The following is a 20,443-nucleotide window of genomic DNA, read 5'->3' on the forward strand; positions in this document are numbered from 1 at the left end:
GTCCTTGTGTGCCTGTCATTTGTAGTCAGAGAATGGGAGGGTTTTTAATTCTGCCCCCAGGAATATTTCCTTAATTTAGCCCTTCTGGCTGTTCTTAAAGCCCAGGTTCCAAGATAAGTGGAATGATCCCCACAGTGAAGTAGCTCGCTGGACATCTTCCTGAGCCTGCTGCTGGTGTTCTGCTGCGGCCTCTGGGCACCCGCAGTAAGGCTCTGATTTGCTAAGGGGACCAAGGAGGCTGAAGACCTGGACTCAGCAGGATCAACACACAGCACACAACGTCCCCTTACCCTTAGTCACTGCTCTGCCCTCCCACCCCCCAACAGAAATTCACCCTGACATTTTCATCTGAGATCTCAACATCCACTTTGGGAAACTCAGGGTGCAGTCAGTCACTGAACTTAGCCACATCTAAATATAGTCTTTAGCTACTTGGAGGCCTAAACCTATGATGTTGGCAGGAAACAGCATTGGATGGGGCAGCTCTCTCCCAGTGCTGTTACCCTACGTTCTCGCTCAGTGTTTGAGAAGGCTCTGAGGGATGGTCTGGTCTTCTGCTCGGCCTCGTCTAGAGCACGCTCCATTGTCTCTCTTCGGTGCAAGAGGAAGTGTTTCTGAAGCTTGGGATGAGCCAAGCACTGGGTTGGCGGCAGCTTCCCCTGGCTTGTGTGCGCAGCACGGCCCCACTCCCGACTGCACCACCAGGCTGCTTCCAGGAACTCCAGCAGGCTTTGCAGCCCCTCTACCCTAAGGACGGGAAAGAGGAAGGGCAGAGCAGCCTGCCTTTATCGCTGAACATCAAATACATTCCCACACAGCCTCCAGGCGCTGGCTTTCAGCCTTGGAGAAAGTGGTGCACTGCCTTCCCCCTTCCACTCCCTCCTCAAAGCAGCAGCAGCCCAGAAAGAAACGGGAGGCGGGGAGACCCTGATGGCGGTGAGCTGAGCCCTGGAGACTCCCATCAGGCCTGATGGGCTTCCTTCCTGCCAGAGGGTGGCTCCCTTTCCCGGTTCTTGGGAACAGTCTGATGCTTTAGAGGGTGGTAGGCCTGATAGGGGAGGCCACGGCTGCACCTCCACTCCTCCCCGACCCCATCACCCAGCAGGCAGGGTGGGGAACGACCTGGCTCCCTTCCCTCACTTCCATCCCTAGATGAAGAGTGGAGGTGAGCACCCAGGGAAGGCCAGGCGCGCTGGCCTGAAGGGCTGTGGAGGGGCAAGTGGAGAGGCACACTGGCTGTGGCACATTCCCGGTCAGACGGTTGTTTGCATAAAAGCCAAAAGCCACTGCACCTGGGGTGGGGAGGCCCTCTGGGGAGGTACTCCCTGGCCATGGGGGAGAGGGGGAAGGAAGGTGTCATGGAAAGTCCCCGAAGGACACGGGGTGTTGAGTTTGCCGCGGTTTTGTTTTTAACTCTGTCTTGACCTGTGAAGTAGGCAGCTGCCTCCCTCCCCCCCAAATAACAGACCTGCCCCCAGAATAGCATGCACACAGCCAAGGAAAGACCATGCAGGGGAAAGAATGGAGGTTACAGGGCTTGTGGGTGAGAGGCCTGCCACCCCACCCCACCCCACCCCACCCCACCCCACCTCACCCCACCCCTGCCTTCCCCAGGAGTGAGCAGGCAGGAAGCCCCAGAACAGCCTCTTCCCATCACCTCACCTACCCGGCAGCCCCCAGGGCCCCCTGGCCCAGAAGATCTGCCTCGTCAAATAAACCACAGTCCTGGGGGCGGCTGGTGGATGGGAATGGGGCAGAGGCCACCTCCTCCCCCAGGCTCGTCCTGCCACCAGCCCAGTTGACATCCCACTCCCCCCCCCCTCCAGTGACATTCTCAGTACCACCCTCCCTCTCACCCCTGGGGAGCTGTGTGTGTGTGTGTGTGTGCGCGCGGGGGGACAGCAGGAGGGTCCTGTGACCCCAAGCTCTGAAGTCTCAGCGTGGCCAGCTTGGGTCAGACTCCCGCCAGAATGGGAGCCCTGGGTTCCAGTCCCAGCCTTGCCGCTCTGCAGTCAGGGAGCCCACAGCTCCTAACGGCTGGGCCTCTAAGCCTGGCCTCAGCCCGCTGCTGGGCGGCCTCCAGATGGGCCCCCAAACTCCAGAAACAAGACCAGGGATGGAGCAGATCCAACCCCTTCCCTCTCGCTTCTCCTGGCCACCGGGCTGCAGAGAGCGAGTGACCGCCGGCGGTTCCCCAGAGGTCACTTTCTTCACTGTTATATGAAATCCAATCCCGGCGCCGGCGAGGGGCGAAGGAGAGGCGACAGCTCCTACCCCCTCATCTGTGGAACCGGGGTGGGGGACACTCTGAATAGCGGCCCCGCGGCTGGATCCGAACCCCCGCCTCTCCTCGCGCCCTCCGGTTAGTCCTGCGCGGATCCAGACCCCGCCCGGATTCCCAGCCTGGGACGCCGAGAGGAAAGCGCGCGGCCGCCCCGGGGGAAGGGTGCGGGCGGCGAGGTGGGAGCGGAGCGGGTGTGAGGGGAGGGGCGGCTGCACTTCTGAGAAACAGCTCGGCTCTGCGCAGCCCGCAGCCTAACCCCCGCCTGCGGCTTCACAGCTCGCTCCTCCTGCCGCCCACGCCGCTCGGGGCCTCTCCGGGGGTCGGCAGCCCCCGCGGGGGCGCTGGCGGCGGCGGCGGCGGTAGCTCCGGGGACAGCGGAGTGGAACCACGGCGGGTGGGGGTGGAAAACGGAGGAAGGCGTGGGTCGCGTGACACCCGCGAGTTAAAAGCTATCCCTCAGTCGGGGTCCCGAGCCCGCGTGTCCCCTGCAGCCCCCCCCCCCCCGGGGGGGCCCTCCCATCACAGCCCGAGCGGCATCCAGAAGTGAAACTGCCAGGGTCACAGCCCAGCGCCGCCGCTGCGCCCCGCCCCGCCCTTCCGGGCACTGCAGCCGGGCAGGATCTCCCGGCGCTCGGGCGACGGCCGGGGAGGAAACGGGGGAGGGAAGGAAGTGCCCCACGGGCAGCCTGCTTGCACGCGCCCGCTCTCCCGGGGTGCCCTCCCGGAACCACGAGTGGGAACCGCGTGAGGCTCCCGCACTTCCCACGACGGCCGCTGGGTGTCGCTGCAGCCGCGCGGCTGAGCCGGCCCGGTGCCGTCCACGTCCGGGGCTCGGTGACACAGGGAGCTGGAGCCCCCTGACTACGACCACACGCGGGCCCCGCCTGGCCGTCGCGCCTGGATGCCACGCGAGGCTTGAAGGCCTTGCCCACAGATCGCAACACCGACCCCTACTGAAGACCAGGCTGACCCCCGTGGTGATGGGCTCGCCGCCGGAGACCCTGCTGAGCCGAGGCGCGCCCCCTGGCGAGGCAGACAGGTGGCCCTGTGGAGTCTTGCGCCGCCGGTGGCACCTCCATGCTGCCTGGGCTGAGGAGGGGCATGCGCACGTGTCCAGAACGGCCGGCCTTGGGGATGGGTTCCCGGGGCTTCCTCATCACTCCTACTCCAGCTTTGCCCAAAAGCCAAGCTCCAAGACCTTGGGGCAAGGTGGCTTGCTGGGAAGGGGGAGCTCAAGGTGGGGAGCCTGTATGGGGACTGATGGAGGGCCCAGGCTGGGAGAGAGAGGAGGTCGCTGGACTCCTTTGGAAGATTGTTGTGGCTCCCAGCGGGAACGCCTGCTTCCACGTGTCCTGGAGGATCTGACTCAGGGCACAGGAATTGGCAGGTAAATGCCAGTGAACTTGCCCTTGGGCCGCAGGTATGGGGGGTGCAGGAGCCGGTTACGCTTCCCCTTAGGTCCCAAGGTTACAGGGTCCCTGCCCCCATACAAGATCTTATTGGCATTCAGTGGTGCCCTAAAGGGGTGGCTTTATCCCCTCATCTCCCACAGCCTTCTCCAAAGCACCCCAAGAGAGACTGATCCAAGTTTAAGAGCAAACCGGGCCACAAAAACGCAGCTTCAGGGGCCAGCGTGAGTCTCAGCAGTTTGGCTGATGCGTGGGACGCCCATGCCCACATCTAAGTGCCTGGGTTTGAGGACCTGGCCCACTCCACATTCCAGCTTCCTGCTAAGGCACCCCTGGGAGGCAGCAGGTGGCCTGCGCTCTGGGCTCCTGGCTTCAGCCTGGCCCAGTCCTGGCTGTTGGAGGCATTTGGGGAATGAACCAGTGGCTGGGAGACGGTTATTTCTCTGCCTTTCAGCCAAACTGCTTCGCCCAGGGCCCTGGAGAAAAAACACCGCCATAGTGCCCCTCTTTGTGGTGGATGGCAGCTCTGCAAGGGGGCACGAGAGGCCATCGTAGCTCGGCCCAGACTCCACTAGGCTCAGGAGGAGCATAGCCCTACTCAGCCCGGACGGTGCCCGCACTTCCCAGCGCCGCTGCCTGCCCGGGGAGCTTCTGGGGCACCTGCTTCCCTGCTGGCAGCACTCAGCTCGCCTAAGATCCAGCCCCCCTTTCCCTCCTCGCCAGCTCCCTGCCTCAGCTGGAAGCCCCCAGTCCTTGTCCCAGGTTGCCACTGCACACCCCTCCCCAACCCCAAAGCTGAGGTTCCGCCAACAGCACCGGACAGGAAAGCGGTTTGTGCAGACGCCTGCCTCTCGGCTCTGGGCCGCCTTTTCCGTCTGCTCTCTGGATACACCAAAAGGCTGTGCCCCCCACCCCCCCGAAGCAGTTCTTCCCACAACCTGCACCAGGGGCTGACACAGGGCTCCGGGAGGACTTAGAAGACTGCTTGGGGGACTAGTGCTGTGATATAGCAGGTAAAGATGCTGTCTGCAGTGCCGGCATCACATGTGGGTGCTGGTTCAAGTCCCGGCTGCACCACTTCTGACCCAGCTCTCTGCTGTGGCCTGAGAAAGCAGTAGAAGATGGCCCAAGTCCTTGGGCCCCTGCACCCACGTGGGAGACCTGGAAGAAGCTCCTGGCTCCTGGCTTTGGATCGGCGCAGCTCCAGCCATCGTGGCCATCTGGGGAGTGAAGCAGTGGATGGAAGACACACACACACACACACACACACACACACACACACACACACCCGCCGCTGCCTCTGCCTCTCTGCGACTCTGCCTTCAAATAAATAAATAAATCTTTAAAAAAAAATCTCTCTTGGCTGGCGCCGCAGCTCAGTAGGCTAATCCTCTGCCTGCGGCGCCGGCACACCGGGTTCTAGTCCCGGTCGGGGTGCCAGATTCTGTCCCGGTTGCCCCTCTTCCAGGCCAGCTCTCTGCTGTGGCCCGGGAGTGCAGTGGAGGATGGCCCAAGTGCTTGGGCCCTGCACCTGCATGGGAGACCAGGAGAAGCACCTGGCTCCTGGCTTCGGATCAGCGCAGTGCGCCTGCCACAGCAGCCATTGGAGGGTGAACCAACAGCAAAGGAAGACCTTTCTCTCTGTCTCTCTCTCTCTCTCACTGTCCACTCTGCCTGTCAAAAAAAAAAAAAAAATCTCTCTTGATCTCTCTCTTACCCTCTCCTCCCTCTTTTCCTTCTTTGCCCTTTCCCTCCATTCTGTCGGGTTTCCCTACCAATAAACCCTTCCCCTTACTCCCGTGTTTGGTGTGTTTTGTGGCCGCCTCACATTGGTGCCGTAACTCGGATCCAGGCTCTCCCTTCGGGGATCTCTGAGCTGCTCTGGGGTCCTGGATTTCTGCCAGTCACAAACACAACCCAGAACTCCTTCCACACCACCGAACGCTCCGTGATCTCCATCCACACACCAGCCTTCCAAATTCTGTGTGTTTACAGGAGGTGATAATGGAATGAACCAAGACCTTCACCAGCCAGGCGGTCAACCAAATGCTGCTACAGGGATATGCTGGGCTCGCCACCCAGGAGACAGCGGCTTGACATCGCCCCATGTCAGCAGAAAGTAGCTCTAAAGACAGAGCATCGTCCGTCTACCCCTGCTGGACTTTTTGGGCTAATGTAGTCCCATACAACTCTCGCTTTATTAAAAAAAATAAAGGGGGGGTGTTAGTAAAATGGTGCAGTCTTATCTATAGTGCGATCTACACCCTGGACACCATCCTAGGCTCTAGCCCCGGCTGCGATGGCGGGAAGCCAGGTGACCCCATGGCCCAACCACCGATGTCAGCTCCACCCCCACCCTAATGGGATTCCCTGCTCCTACTTCCCTGTCTGCCCCCAGCACAGGTTTAAGAGGGCCTGTTCCTGAACACGTGGCTCTCTCGATGTCTCTGTCTCTTGGTCTCTCCCTCTCTTGCCCTCTCTCTCGTTCTCTCTCTTAGCTCTCCTTCTCCTTCTTTTCCTTCTTTGCCCCTTCCCTCCAGTCTGTTGGGTTTCCCCACCAATAAACCCTTTCAGAGAGAGAGAGAGAGAGAGAGAGAGAGAGAGAGAGAGAGGAAGAAAGAAAGAAGGAAGAAAGAAAAAGAGAGGAAGAAAGAGAGAGAGAGAAAGAAAAGAAAAGAGAAAGAAAACTGCGTGGCTGCATGACTTGGAAGGCAGGGCCCTTCCGGCTGGCCTTGGCTCCCCTGCCTGTGTCCGGACCTTCTTCCTCCACCCCTCCTCAGGGTGCTTGGCACTGGGCCATGAGGAAGGAACCCCGCGGGGGTGCTGGCCTCGGATTGCACCCTCAGGAAGCCTTCCCTTGGTGAACTGGTTGCCGCACGTCTGGGGAGCAGAGAGCGCGCACTGGCCAGCACCTTGTCTGGCTGTTCCACCAGGGAGGGGGGCCCAGGCTCATGCCACCCTGATTTCAGAGTGTGGAAAGTTGAATCACAGCCCCAGGCTTTCACACTGGAGCAGGCAGGGAGGCCAGCCTGTGGCCGCGCCCTCCACAGGACACAAATGCTACAGGCCCGCCTTGCTGTCAAGAGCCACAGTGTGTCCTGGCCAGGCTCCCCCGGCCATGCCAGCATTGGAGGCCCTGCTGGCCACGTAAGGCCAGCTCCCTGGGCACAAGCCCATATCCCCCTCTCTCTCTGCCTGGATCCTCCTCAGTGTGGAAGGATTATGGGAAATGTCCTTTTTTTTTTTTAAGCCTTTTTCTGATTTCTGAAATGTTCTTTAATAAGCATGTGTGATTTTTTTTTTTTTTTACAATAGAACCCAATAGCTGGCGCCGCGGCTCACTAGGCTAATCCTCCACCTAGCGGCGCCGGCACACCGGGTTCTAGTCCCGGTCGGGGTGCCAGATTCTGTCCTGGTTGCCCTTCTTTCCAGGCCAGCTCTCTGCTGTGGCCAGGGAGTGCAGTGGAGGATGGCCCAAGTGCCTGGGCCCTGCACCCCATGGGAGACCAGGAAAAGCACCTGGCTCCTGCCTTTGGATCAGCATGGTGCACTGGCCGCAGCACGCCAGCCGCAGCAGCCATTGGAGGGTGAACCAACAGCAAAGGAAGACCTTTCTCTCTGTCTCTCTCTCCCACTGTCCACTCTGCCTGTCAAAAAAAAAAAAAAAAAAGAACCCAATAAATTAACATTGAAAAGATGATACCCGGGGGCCCGGCACTGCCTTGTTCACCAGAGAAGCCCTTTCTCAGAACCACGAGCCTCCGTGCTGGAAGTCATACTGCCATCTCTTTGGAGGTAGATCGGCACCCTTTTTGCATCCTCAAGCCGGAGAATCCTGCCCAAGGTCCACCCAGGAGCTGGCCCCGAGGGGCCCCTGTCCCTGACACTCCTCCGGGAAACCAGAAATCCCAGCTGCTCACCAAGGATGAGCAGCCGCCAATCGCCGGCCTCCAGCTCAGGGCCAAGTGCACCCACCACTGAGCGCTCCCAGGGGCCAGGCTCCCTCACAGTGGCCAGCCAGCACCGAGAAGGGAGGGCAGGGGACAAAGGGCACGGGAGAGAGGGCTGCATCTCCCCCCTCCCCCTGGCCACCCAGCCCCAAACTCCCCACCCAAGGGGTCACTTGCTTTTGGAGCTTCATTTTTCCGTTAATAAAATGGCTCCCCAGTAGTTGACTGATATAGAAGGGCTTTGTCCCCTGCCCAGTGCCTGGGGCTGTGAGGGGACATTTTGGGGGGCAGCCTAACCCTCTGGACATGCTTGAAATGTGTCTCTCCTGACCCCTGTGCCCTGGCCCCAGCACCCACACCTCAGCAGGGGCCTGGACATCTGTGGCCAGCCACACAGCTGGCACCAGCCACTTGGACGCCGGAGGAGCAGCAACAGCAGGACAGGCCCCTGGGGACACAAGCAGGCGGCAGACATGCTTGTTGAGTCCTGCTACAGATCTGCCACCCGGCCCGCCCCCGTGCCACAGCTAAGTTCCACCGGAGTGCGGATCAGGCGTCTCGGCACCCCTCCGTCTCCCAGACCTGGCTCCAAGCCCCCCAGGCTCGGATTGGCCAACCATGCAGGTGCCTTGGTCACGAGTGGCTACTGAGTGGCCCAGGGGCTTGTGGCAGTGGCCGGGCCTTTTCCAGAGCCCTCCCACTGCAGAGAAGGGGCGGACGCCCCTACAGGCCACTGTTGTGCCAGCTGTAGATTCAAAGTGCCACCTGGAAGTCCACCAGGTGGGGGAAGCAGACCTGGGCTGAAATCCTGGCCCTCCCACCGTCCTGCTAGTGCGGGAGCCAAGCTTTCAGCCAGCCGCCGGGGCCATGGAGGAGCCCTTCTCACCTCCACAACGGACTCCCTCCACCTTGCACCCAACCAGTCTCGAAGATCTGCGCGGAGTTTCTCCATTTAAGAAAAGAAAAAGATGGGGCTGGTGCTGTAGCATCACGGGTAAAGCCGCCACCTGTAGTGCCGGCATCCCATATGGGTGCCACTTCAAGTCCTGGTTGCTCCACTTCCAATCCAACTCCCTGCTAATGTGCCTGGGAAAGCAGAGGAAGGTGGCCCAAGTGCTTGGACCCCTGCACCCATGTAGGAGACCTGGAAGAAGCTCCTGGCTTTCGATTGGCCTAGCCCTGGTCGTTGCAGCCATTTAGGGAGTGAACCAGTGGATAGAAACCTCTCTCTCTGCAACTTTTGCCTTTCAAATAAATAAATCTTAAAACATAAATAAATAAATAAACGAAAGAAAAAGGAAAAGAAACTACAATAGGATGTACAAAATTAGCAGGGGGAGAATGATCAAATCCTTGTGTACCTATCACTTAACTTCAGCCAGCGTCAACTCACGGCCAACCCACAGCCACATCACACCCTCTCTCTTCACCATTGGATTATTATTATTATTTTAAAGATTTATTTATTTGAAAGGCAGAGTGACAGAGAGAGGGGAAGACACAGAGAGATCTTCCATCTCCCAGTTCACTTTCTAAATGGCCACAATGGCTGGGGCTGGGCCAGGTCAAAGCCAGGAGGCTGAATCTTCACCTGAGTCTCCCACATGGATATCAGGGGCCCAACTTGGGCCGTCTTCCACTGCTTTCCGAGGTGCATTAGCAGGGAGCTGGAGTGGAAGTGGAGCAGCCAGGACTTGAACCAGTGCTCATATGGGATGCCCGTGTCACAGGCACCACAATGCCAGTCCCAACCACTGGATTATTTCTAAAACAAAGCTGAGGTATCGTGTGTCGTTTTGCCTTATAAATACTTCAGAATGAATTGCTTAAAGACTTCCAACACCATAACCATAACACCATGACCACATCTCAGAAAGTTAATCATACCTTTAATAGCATCAAATACCCCTCAGCCTTCAAATACCCTCCATTGCTCAAAAATGTATTTTACAGTTAGTTTGGATTTGAATCAAATAAGGTCACTGCATCATATCCAGTTGACATATGCATAAATTTCTTGAAATCTAGAGATTCCCCATCTTTTCTTGTAATTTTATCATTGTTGAAGAAGACACTGGGTTCTCCCGTGGCTGCCAACTCTAGCTTTTGGTCATTGCACCCCCACGTGTCATTCCTCATGTCCCTCTGTTCCTTATACTTCGGGTAAACTAGGAGTAGGATCCATGGGGTCAGATTCAACTCTGATTTTTTTTAAGATTTATTTATTTATTTGAAAGGCAGAGTTACAGAGAGGGAAAGGAAGAGGCAGAGAGAGAGAGATCTTCCATATGCTGGTTCACTTCCCAAATTCCCAAATGGCCACAAGGCCAGCGCTGGGCCAGTCTGAGGCCAGGAGCTTCTTCCAGGTCTCCCACATGAGTGCAGGGGCCCAAGGAGTTGGGCCATCTCCTGCTGCTTTTCTCAGGCACATTAGCAAGGAGCTGTACCGGAAGTAGAGCAGCCGGGATTTGAACCAGCACCCATATGGGATGCCGGCACTGCAGGCAGCTGCTTTTCCTGCTGTGCCACAGCGCCAGCCCCAAGCTTTGATTTTTTGTCTGAGTTGGGGCTCACACGTCTGGAAGGGGGGTTTGCCTGCGGCTGAAATAGAAGGTTCAGGCACTGCCGTCTGATGCCCTTATTCTAAAGGTCTCACTGCATGAGCACTCAGCCTAAGTCCGAGACAAACGTAGAAACTGGCTGAGCAGTGGGCAGAGCTGGCCCCGGCAGGCTGGTTCTGGGCTCTAGGGCAGCGCAGAAGAGTGGGCAGATTCAGATTTTGGAAAACCCCCCTGATGTTGAAGGAGGCATTGGAGAGGGAAGCCAGACTCCGAGAGCCAAGTGCTTCCACAGCTTTCTGGAGGGGCTGGGACTGTAAGGACAAAGGCAGAGCTGCGGTTGGGGAGGGGCCGAGGGGTATGCAGTAGGTGGCACAGGACTTGTGGAGGTAATGGGAGCTGCTGGGGGTCTTGGTCACGGTGGGGGATACACAATGTCGCGCTCCCATCAGCTGGTCCAGGACAAAGGTGCATCGGGCTCAGCTCGGTCTCCAGCCTTTCTTCTGCAGGTTTAGGCCCTGTCAGATCTTGCCTGGGTGACTGTCCCTTGTTGCCCCTGCATTCATTCGCTAGCAATTACTGGAGCCGGTATTGTGGAGCAGCCAGTGAAGCTGCTGCTTGCCACACCGGCGTCCCAGACCGAAGCACCAGTTGGGGCCCAGCTGCTCCACTTCCGATCCAGCTCCCTGCTGATGTGCCTGCGAAGACGGGGGAAGACGGCCCAAGTGCTTGGGTGCCTGCCACCCATGTGGGAGACCCGGATGGTATTCCTGGTTCCTGATTTCCACTTGGCCCAGCCCTGGCTGTTGTGTCCATGTGGGAAATGAACCAAAGTTTAGAAGACCTCTTTCTATGCCTCCCTCTCTTTGTAGCTCTGCTTTTCAAATAAATAAATAAATCTTAAGCAACAACAACAACTAGCAATTGTTAGGCATCCAGTACATGCTGGGCATTACAGACTTTCAAATGACCAAGGCCTCCCCTGCCTGCCTTCGAGAAACACCCACACTGGCCAGGATGTGGCCGCCATTCACCTGATGCGTTCAGCAAGGGCTCCGCCTTCGGAACGCCAGGGCTTGCCAGACAGAACTCACAGGTGTATCAAAAAATAATCTTTATTGTCACTAGTATAAAACAGAGCAGATCAACTGGCCTCTCAGTCTGTACAAGGTGTGGGGCAAACGACCACCTGGCCTGCCCCGTTCCCCCACAAGGCCCTGCCCAGACCAGTGCCCCAGGGCTTCTGTGAGGGCCGCCACCAAGTGCCTCCCCTCGGGAAGAAAGGTTGACGGTGGCCTGGCGGGGGGGGGGGGGGATTCCCTGCCTGGGGAGGCACCGGCGCAGAGTAGCTCACTGGAGTCGGGGAGCCTCCGAGCACTGATGCCGGGTCCACACGGCGGTCAGAGGGCCACGCGGGTGCAGCAGTGGCGCAGCAGGCACGGGAGGATGCCCCGGTTCAGCTGGTGGAACTCCACGAGCTGCAGCAGGTCAGTGAAGCGCGTGTGGCCATCGTCCATGCTGTAGTAGAGGCAGCCCTCCTCCTCGCTCTGGGGCAGGGGGCACGGGCTCAGGGAGGGCACTGGGCTGGAGGAGGCCCCTCCTAGGCCAGGGCTCGGGTCCCCATTTCTTGTCCAGGGGAAAAGGAGGCACGCCGGGGGCTCGGGGAGGCCCCCCAAGGGAGGCAGAGGAGGAGCCCAGGTGCCAGGATTCCCCTGTCTCCCTGGCAGGCACCGGGGCATCTCGGGGAAGGCGGGGGCCACTCACCGGCAGGATGAGATAGTGCTTGACTTTCTGCAGGTGGCACAAGGAGAGGACAAAGCCCTGAGGGTTCCTCTGGCTCTCGCGGACCAGGAACAGGCTGCCGGAAGAGGGGGCAGAGTTACCCAGGACACCCGGCTGCGCCCTTGACCCAGCCTCTCTCTCAGTCCTGCACCTGCTGCCCGCCCAGCCCCACGCTTACCCGTCCACCAGGCCCTGCTGCCCAATGAGCTGCTGGCTCTCCTCACGGGAAATGCGCCCATGGAACCAGGGCTGAGTGCGGTGGATGGCTGGCGGAGGGCAGGGAGGAAGGCAAAGGGGAAGTCACTCTGGGGAGGGCACAGACAGCCTGCAGCGGCCCCCAGCCCCGGGCACCCCGCACCATCCCCCACCTGCACTGAGGCTGGTGCCGGAGCACGGCGTGGGCAGGCTGAGCCGGTGATTGGTCTTCTTCTGTGGAAGTGGGGGACATGGGGGTCAGGAGTGGGGGGTAGGGCCTCCCCCCTCCCACTCTGCAGAAGCCCATATGGAAGGCAGGGCCCCTGTAGGTACGCAGATGGGGGCAGGGCCCTCACCCGCCAGGCCTGGGCCTCCTCCAGGGCGGCACTCAGAGCTTCCCGAGGGTTCTCGATGACACGTCCGGCGTGGCCAGAGAAGTCCATGGCCACCAGGGTATTATCTGACACGCTCCTCTGGAGGCGGGAAGGGGAGGAGTCAGACAGTGCCCGGCTAGGCCTGGGGGTCCGCCCTCCCAGTGCCCCAGGCACACTCACCAAGGGTGGGGAACCCAGATAGGGCGGGCGCAGGTGGCGAGACTGTGCCTGCTGGTAATTCTTATATAGCTGCACCCCATACTGAGGGTGGGGGCGGGGAGAGAGAGACGGAGAGAGGGCGAGCCTGAGTCAGGAGGTCTTGGGGCTCAGGACACCCCAAGGGGAGGGCTCTTTCTGGCCTTGGACAGGAGCTGCCTGAAGCCAGGGGCTTGTCAGACAGCAGGGATGTGCTGGGGGGGCCAGGACGCCTCGTGCTCGGGACCCCCCCGCGCTCCATAGCCTCACCTTGAAGAGGCGGAAGGCGGCCAGCCAGCAGGTGCGGCTCTGCTCATCCTCACTGCAGAAGATTCGGAGCCCCTTGTGGCCATTGCGAAGCTTGTTGGGCTGCGGAAAGAGGAGCTCACTGGTCCCTCGCCTGCCTTCAGGACAATGTCCGTCCCTGCCTCTCCACAGAGCAGGCCCCAGCACAAGGAGTCTCCAGCAGGGCAGGGTGAAGAGGGGGTGTCTGAGATGGAGCTCGGGGCCCCAGGCAGGAATCCTGGGGCCTGAGTACCTCCTGTCCCCCCATCCTCGGAGGGCAGAGTCTTCACCTTGATACAGAAGCCGAAGTCTGTGGGCATCCCGTAGAGCTTGCGGCCCTGGGTCACCACGTACACGTTGGACTCGTTCACGTCAGCCACGTACTGTAGGTGCCTGGGATCCTGCTCAGCAAGGTAAGCAGGATTTGGTTCAGGTAGACCCCCATCTCCCTGTCACGGCCCCCTAAGCCAGGTGGGGGCGATTTCAGGACCAGAGAGGGGCAGGGAAGAACCCAAGGTCACACAGCAAACAGAAACAGCGCTTTCCCTAAACTCAAGTCACCTGCCTTTTCTACTGCTACCTCCCGGGGAGGGGGCGAGCTGGGCAGGGGGCTGGTGAACAACAGGCAGCCAGCCTGGAGGAGGCCGGTGAGCGGCTGAGGGTCTCAGGGTACAGGAGTGCCAACAGGGAAGGGGGCAGCAGGGCGTGGGATTGCGTCCCCCGGACCTCACCTTGGAGGTGCCCTTGGTGGAGTAGTAGAGGCCAGACCGGCGCAGGAAGCAGAAGAAGCGTTTCCAGAGCTTGCGGCCCGACCCCCGCAGCTGCAGGAAGCCCTGGATCTCGGGGAAGCTGCCGGCGTTCAAGAAGTTCTGCGGGCACAGGAGAGTGGGAGGGGGTGAGAGGCCGCCCTCCCAGGGTCTGATGCCCCATCCCAGAGAGGGCGGCCCTGAGGCTGGGGCAGGGGAGGCGGCTTGTCCACAGCCTCGCAGGGCTGCACCTGGGCTCTTCCCAGGCGCCAGGCTCAGGGGCAGAGGAGGGCGGGGCCCCCACCTGGATGAGGTCTTCGTGGGAGACGCCTGCGTGCGCATCCACGCAGCTGGAGACCATCTTCTCCGGGAACAGCGAGTGCTGAGGGCAGGAGGGAGTGAGGCTGGGGGCCAGGGTGCCCCGGGGCCAAGACCCCCCCCCCCCACCAGCCCCTGTACACTCACTCACCGGGGAGCTCTTGAAGAGTTCGTACTTGGCGAAGTGCTTCCGGAAGACGAAGCGGCTGTCTCCGCCCACGGGCCAGGCGGCCTGCACTTCCACCACGGACTCGTGGTCCTCCAGACCCCGCTCTGGGGGCACGGGCAGAAAGCAGTGGTTGGAGAAGAACCGCGCCCCCCCTCCCCGCAGCGTACCAAGTGCGCCTCACCGCTCCCTGCACCCCAGCTCACCCAGTGCTAGATGGGGGTGACACTCCACCAGTCCCCAGTTCTCGTCATTCAGGGCATGGGCACGATGCACCAGCATCTCACACACGTGGCGGGCCGTGGCACCCGCCGCCACCTCCACCGACCGGCAGGCCCCGTCCTCACTGTACACCTTCACCACCTGCTCCCCAGGGAGTACAGACGACGTGAGGGGTGGGGCAGAGGGTGATTCCCCTCCCCCACCTGCTGTACCCTCAAGGACCCCTGACCAAGAGCCCCCTTCCACCGAGCAGGCCCACAGCACCCCCATTTCCCTGCCTGCTCTTCCCGGGACAACTCACGTGGCTGGTGTCTCGAGGAAGCAGCCCCCTTGCGCTGGCGGACCCCCCAAGGATGGGAGCCTGCGAGGGAGGACTGCAGAGCTCCGGGAAGGGGTTGGGGATGGAGGGCAGGGAGCTTGCCTGAAGCCCCTCCTCTCGGAGTCTCCTGTGGGGAGGGCAGAGGGGGGCGGGGTGGGCTCACCTCTAGCTTTCGTACTTCCTAGTACTGACCCGCCCCAACCCCCAGCCCCATCACGCCACCGTACCTGCTGGGCGGGATAGGCAGAGGCTGGGACCTCTTCACCTCCCCGGGCAGAGAGGCGTCGGGCAGCGGGGGAGTCCCAGGAGGGGTACCTGGCGCTGGGCACAGGTCTTCCGGAGAGCTGCTGAGTTGAGGCGGAGACAGATCCAGCTCCATGACAGCTGGGGGAGGGGAGGGGACTGAGTGCAACAGCTCCTGTGCCCTGGTGCCAGGGCTCTGCCACCGTGAGAACCGGAGCCCTGGCCTCATGAGACTGTCGGGGTGCCCTAGCGGCTACACCGCATCCCACTGCTCGCCCTCCAACTGGAGTTTTTCTGGCGCCCTCGGCGGACAGAGTGAGCCCCACTTTACAAGAGGACCCCGAGTTGCCAAGAAGGAGGCATTCTCACGCCCCCTGACAGGTGCAGGGGGCGGAACCTGGTGTTCCAGGCCTCTTCCTCTGGCCCAAAGTCAAGCCGGGGACAAGCTAAGGGGGACCCCCACACACCATATGCCTGGCAGCAGCAACAGTCTCCAGGGCCCACAGACAGTCCGCAGCTCGGCCCTTGGTGTCAGGGCACAGCGCCACCCCCTCCCGCACCTGTAAGCGTGGGGGCACTCACTCCGCTGGGCTCTGCCCCGGGTTTTTCCAGCCCTTTGTTGCCAGACCCGGCTGCCAGGGCCTGTGGTGGCAACGCCTGCCCAAGTGATGAGTGATGCACAGGACAGGAGCGGGGGGAGGGCAGAACAGGCTCGGCAGAGCGGGGGTGGGGGGGGCAGGAGGCCCAGCCTCTGGTCTCAGCAGCCCCCAAATCCCTATGCCTTCTCCAGGCCCCTTTCCCCACCTGGCTCTGTCCTGAGGTCCCAAGGCTGGAGCCACCTCCTCTGAGCAGCCTTCCCGGGGTTTCCACGTGCAGACTGATGGGCTCCCTCTAGCACTGTGCTGGGGCCTCTGCACCTGTCCTCTCCACCCAGTGGCCTGAGGGCACCTGACACCCACAGGCAAAGCCAGAGTCTTGCACCCCCAGAGACCGCCTGGAGCGGAAGCAAGCAAGGCCAGGTGAGAGAGGGCAAGGATGCCCACCGCGGGCAGAGGCGGGGCTGCCCTCTTCTGCAGGAACCAAGCAGACCCCTTTGGCTGAGCTGAGACCTGGGAAGACCCTGGACGGTGCGGTGAGGCCGCTAGGACACCTGGGATTGGCCAACACGCGCGGGTGTGTGTGTGCGCACACACACACACGCGTACACACACACACACTCAGAGTGGGGCGAGCGCCTGACACTTCAGTGAGGGCAGAAGGGAATTTGGGGGGCAGGTGAGCCAGGGCGGGGCAGGATGGCACTGCCTGGGACTCTCCATGCAACTTGACTCATCTGCACTTCCTGGCTGAGGAGAAACGCAAACAAGGCTGCACCCCTCTCCCCTGTGCTACCGGGGGAGGGTGGGGCGGGACGGAAGAGAAGGAGGATGCCGGCTGGAGCTGCCTCTGACTGATGTCACCCTCTCCTCCCCACCCCTGGCCCACCTCCAGCCCAGGTGGGAGCTGAAGTCTGCCCACCCTCAGCCCCAAGCCACCACCTGGCCCGGGAGGGGGAGAAGAAATGCCAGGCCTGGATTGCGAGGTCATCTGGAATGGAGCTGACTTCCCAGCTGGGGGGCCCCTGCCCAAGAAAGCTGGGCTCCCAGCCCCCGCTGCCCCCTCCCCACACCGTGGGTCTGGCCCTGGTCCTGTTGCTAGGTGTCCCTGGTCCAGAGGACTTGTCCACATCAGCCTGGGGGATGAGGGTCCCCATAACACACCCTCTGGACAGAGGGAGCCCATCAGTCTGCACGTGGAAACCCCAGGAAGGCTGCTCAGAGGAGGTGGCTCCAGCCTTGGGACCTCAGGACAGCAGGAATGGAAAGGCCCAACACCAGAGAGGACAGAGCAAAGGACCCCAGAGAGAGCGGGGCGGGAAGGGCGAGCCACACTCCCCACCCAGCGTCCCCAGACACCAGCGCCCCACTCCCACCCCCCAACCTCGGACAAACCCCAGGAATTCGCTGCAGGAAGACTGGGGGAGGGGCTGCCGGGCTGCGCCTCCCCGCGAAGTCCGAGGGCAGCAGCAGGGATCCCCAAGAGCAGTGTTGGGGGCGGGGGACTGAGGTGGGAGGGGTCCAGGGCCTCCGGCAGACTGGCCGAGGCCGAGGCTGGGGAGGGGCGGGAAGGCAGAGGCCAGCTGGGAGGCCTGCGCTGCCCCCTCCAGCTGCCGCTGGAGAAAGCCCCCAGACCAACTGGTTCCCCAACCCGGCAGCTCCAGGCCACCGCTTCCCGGGCTGCCTCCCTGCCCTAACCGCGCCAGCACCACCCTCCTGCCACCCTCGCCGCCTCCTTGTTTACTTCCTGAATCTTGCCCCACCTGGCTGGCCCCAAGGGCAGGGGGCAGGGCCCGGTGTTTAGGGCGGACAGAAAACAAGGCCACCGTCCGAGCTTCCCAGGGCGGGGGGAGGGGCTGGGGTGTGGCGGGCGGTCCCCGGGGGGGCCCGTGCTCCCCGCCCCACCCCCACCGCTACAGAATGTGGTGGGGGAAGCTTCACCTTCGGGGGAGCTCCTAGGGCCAGAGACCAGGTGAGGTGGGAGACTCCCCGGTGACCTGCAGTTGAGGGGAGGACCCAGGGCCCCTGAGGCCCCGCCCACTCCCTCACTCGGGAAAAACACCTACTGGGGGGGCACTCTTTTAAAGTTTAATTTGGGAAGAATGCTAGAGTCTCCCGGGTGGAGTTAATCATTATTGTGCACTCAAGGAGGTCCCTCCCCACAGAGCAGGATGTCAGCGGGAGACAGGCGGGCAGAACCCCGCCAGGCCCAGCCAGGGCCGTCCTGGGGGCCCAGGGTGCAGCCGGGCAGACAGGTGCATGCTCTGTCCCCACTCTACCAGGGAGACCGGGCTCCGAGGCTGGGTCTCTCCCCAGACTCATCAGACAAGACCACCTGCCCTTCCCTCCTCGCCCAGACCCCTCGGCACCCAACCGGACAGCCCGAGGGCACCATGGGCCTGCCTGCCCCCCACCTGCCCCCCACCTGCCCAGGCAAAGGCAGTGCGCTGTGTCCCAAGCAGGGACTGCAACATGGAGAAGGAGCCCCAGTGACCAGAGTCCCTCTCCTGCACCGCCCTCCATGGTGGGGGCACCCCTAGTCCGACTGGCTGAATAGATACGTGGGGAGGGGACCCAGATGGGGCAGAATCGGGCTGAGCAAGGGCGTGAAGGCAGCTCCCTCGGGATTCAGACCCCCCCCCATTCTAGCTCTTTCTCTGTGTATGGGGAGGGGCCGGTTTCAGCGGGAAAGCTGGAGGAGAAAAATCCCAGACCTCCTATCCCCACAAACAGGTCTGTGCATGTATGGGGGAGGGGGCGTGCGGAGAGAGGAGGAGGAAGAGGACAGGAACCAGAAATGGGGCAAGGATGGGAAACCGAAGGAAAAGAGAAAGTGTGAGGTGGTCTGAGTGGCACAGCAGGGGACCGAATCTTCTAGAATTACCCCAGACCTGCCCGTGCAGCCCACCTCTGGATGAAGCACCTGCTTTGGTCCTTAACTGTACCCAGGGCACTGGTACACCTGGCTGGGGCCACTGGTTGGGGGAGAGAGATGCCAGGCCCTTAACTACCTGTCCCCACCCCCCACCCAGCGCCCCCCCACAAACACACACACCCTGCTCCTGGCCTGACATCACCGAGCAGACAAGGAGGGCAGTTGGCCAGCTCGGACAAGATGGGCACAGCCTGGGCCCTGGTGCGGCTGAGGGTAGAAGCGAGTGGTCGTCTGAGACCCGATCGTGGTCCCTTTACCTGGAGGAGCCCCCGCAGGGGTGGCAGGACACTGCGTGCAAAGTCTGGCTCAGCCTCGGGCCCCTGGATTTCAAATTCACTCCCGATTCCCTGCGGGTGGCAGGAAGATGTCCCGACTTTGGCCGTAGAAGTCGGGGGAGAAGGAGGTAGCCCTGTGTGTCCAGATTCCAGGCCCAAGGAAACTAAAATTATCTTGGGCAGGTGGGGGCGGGGCCTGGGGGAGGCGCTTGGGAGAAGGAAGCACAGGGAGGGGGCGGAGACTCCTGGGCTCTCTGAGGGCTGGGCTGGGATTGTTTTCGCCCTTTCCTAGCCCAGCGACAGGTGCCTGGGGAGAGGCAGGGAAACCTGGCAAACAGAGCAGCCTGGAAAGCCGAGATCAAGAGTCCCGACCACTTGGGAGGGAAGGTTTGGGGGCTGGCAGAGAAAGGTGAATCTGGGCCCAATCTGCCCCCGTAGGCCGAGCAGGGAGCCCGTCCCCAGCTCTGAACCAACCCTCTGGAACAAAGGGCACCCTGAGAAGGAGGGAGGCAGCCAGGGGAGTGTCCAGCAGCCTATCCTGGCCTCTGACCTCCGGCCACGGTCTGGCCACCTAGGCTGTGCCCTGGCTCCTCAGAGGCGCTCAGACTCTGCTCTCCCTCCCGAGCAAAATCCAGGGTCTCATCTCAGCTGCCGCCTTTTGAATCGAAGGGGCCAGGCAGGGTTGCACCGTGGGAGCAGCCACCACCATCTAGGAATTCTGGCTCGCCCAAGGCACTGCTCTGAGGGCCAGGGCTTTAGACTTCTCCCTCGGCACTCGGCAAACAAGGGTAGCAGGAGGGGGGCGAGAGGCAGAGATCAAAGGCGGCAGCCACCTCCCAGCTTGATGAGGGTGACAGTTGGAAAAACAAACAATCCTAGGGGTGATAAGAGACCTGCCCTGGGGGAGCACGGAGGGGTGGCTGTGGCTTCAACTTTCTCCCAACTTTGGTTTTCCTTGAAAAACCAGTGGAGGGGAGGGGTTGGAGGAGCCAAGAGGTGGGGGAGGGGCAAAGGTCACCTGGTGCGGGAAGGCACCGCAGCCAATTCAACTGTTGAGCCCCAGGTGTCAGCCCTCTGCTTGGTGCTGGGGATGCTGTGGGGAACAGCACAAACAGGCCCCGCCCTTGTCCTCATGCTGCCCACTCAGGGAGACCACCCTTATCAAAGAACCATACACATAAGATAGGACCAGCTCAGCAGGTGAAGCCTGCAATGCCAACATCCCATAGGAGCAATGGTTCAAGTCCCAGGGGCTCCATTTCCAATCCAGCTCCCGGTTGATGGGCCTGGAGAAGCAGCAGAAGATGCCCCATGTGCTTGGGTCCCTGCCATCTACACGGGTGACGTGGATGGAGTTCCAGGCTCCTGGTTTGACCTGACCCAGCCACAGCCATTGCAGCCATTTGGGGAGTGAACCAGTGGATGGAAAGCCACTCCTTCTCTTTATATATAAAACTGGCTTTCAAATAAATGTCTTTTTTTTTTTTTTTTAAAGAAATGACAGGTGACAACTCTACTAGATGTATGCCTGGGCAGCTAGGGGAAGGGACAAGCGGCTGGGAGCGGGGAGTAGGGTCACCTTCCACACTGA

The 20,443-nt window shown here is 61.1% G+C and overlaps 1 protein-coding gene across 2 annotated transcripts; it reads right to left on the reverse strand.

The window, feature by feature from the left end:
* Positions 1–11,298: 11,298 nt before the first annotated feature.
* Positions 11,299–19,032, reverse strand: GRB7 (growth factor receptor bound protein 7). 2 transcript variants are annotated; one of them, XM_051825645.2, is made up of 15 exons: positions 18,835–19,032; positions 15,031–15,187; positions 14,786–14,930; positions 14,469–14,625; positions 14,248–14,369; positions 14,083–14,160; positions 13,764–13,901; positions 13,323–13,433; positions 13,018–13,116; positions 12,733–12,813; positions 12,535–12,651; positions 12,352–12,412; positions 12,162–12,249; positions 11,966–12,059; positions 11,299–11,748 (listed from the first exon to the last, which is right to left on the reverse strand). In XM_051825645.2, the coding sequence occupies exons 2-15, from the start codon at positions 15,180–15,182 to the stop codon at positions 11,602–11,604; spliced, it is 1,590 nt and encodes a 529-aa protein (XP_051681605.2). In that variant the 5' UTR covers positions 15,183–15,187; positions 18,835–19,032; the 3' UTR covers positions 11,299–11,601. The 2 variants fall into 2 exon arrangements, with proteins under 2 accessions (XP_051681605.2, XP_051681606.2); XM_051825646.2 differs by lacking the exon at positions 18,835–19,032 and adding an exon at positions 17,406–17,509.
* Between the last annotated feature and the right edge of the window lie 1,411 nt (positions 19,033–20,443).

Source organism: Oryctolagus cuniculus, chromosome 17 (assembly GCF_964237555.1).
Source record: "Oryctolagus cuniculus chromosome 17, mOryCun1.1, whole genome shotgun sequence".
In the NCBI taxonomy this organism is placed as follows: domain Eukaryota; kingdom Metazoa; phylum Chordata; class Mammalia; order Lagomorpha; family Leporidae; genus Oryctolagus; species Oryctolagus cuniculus.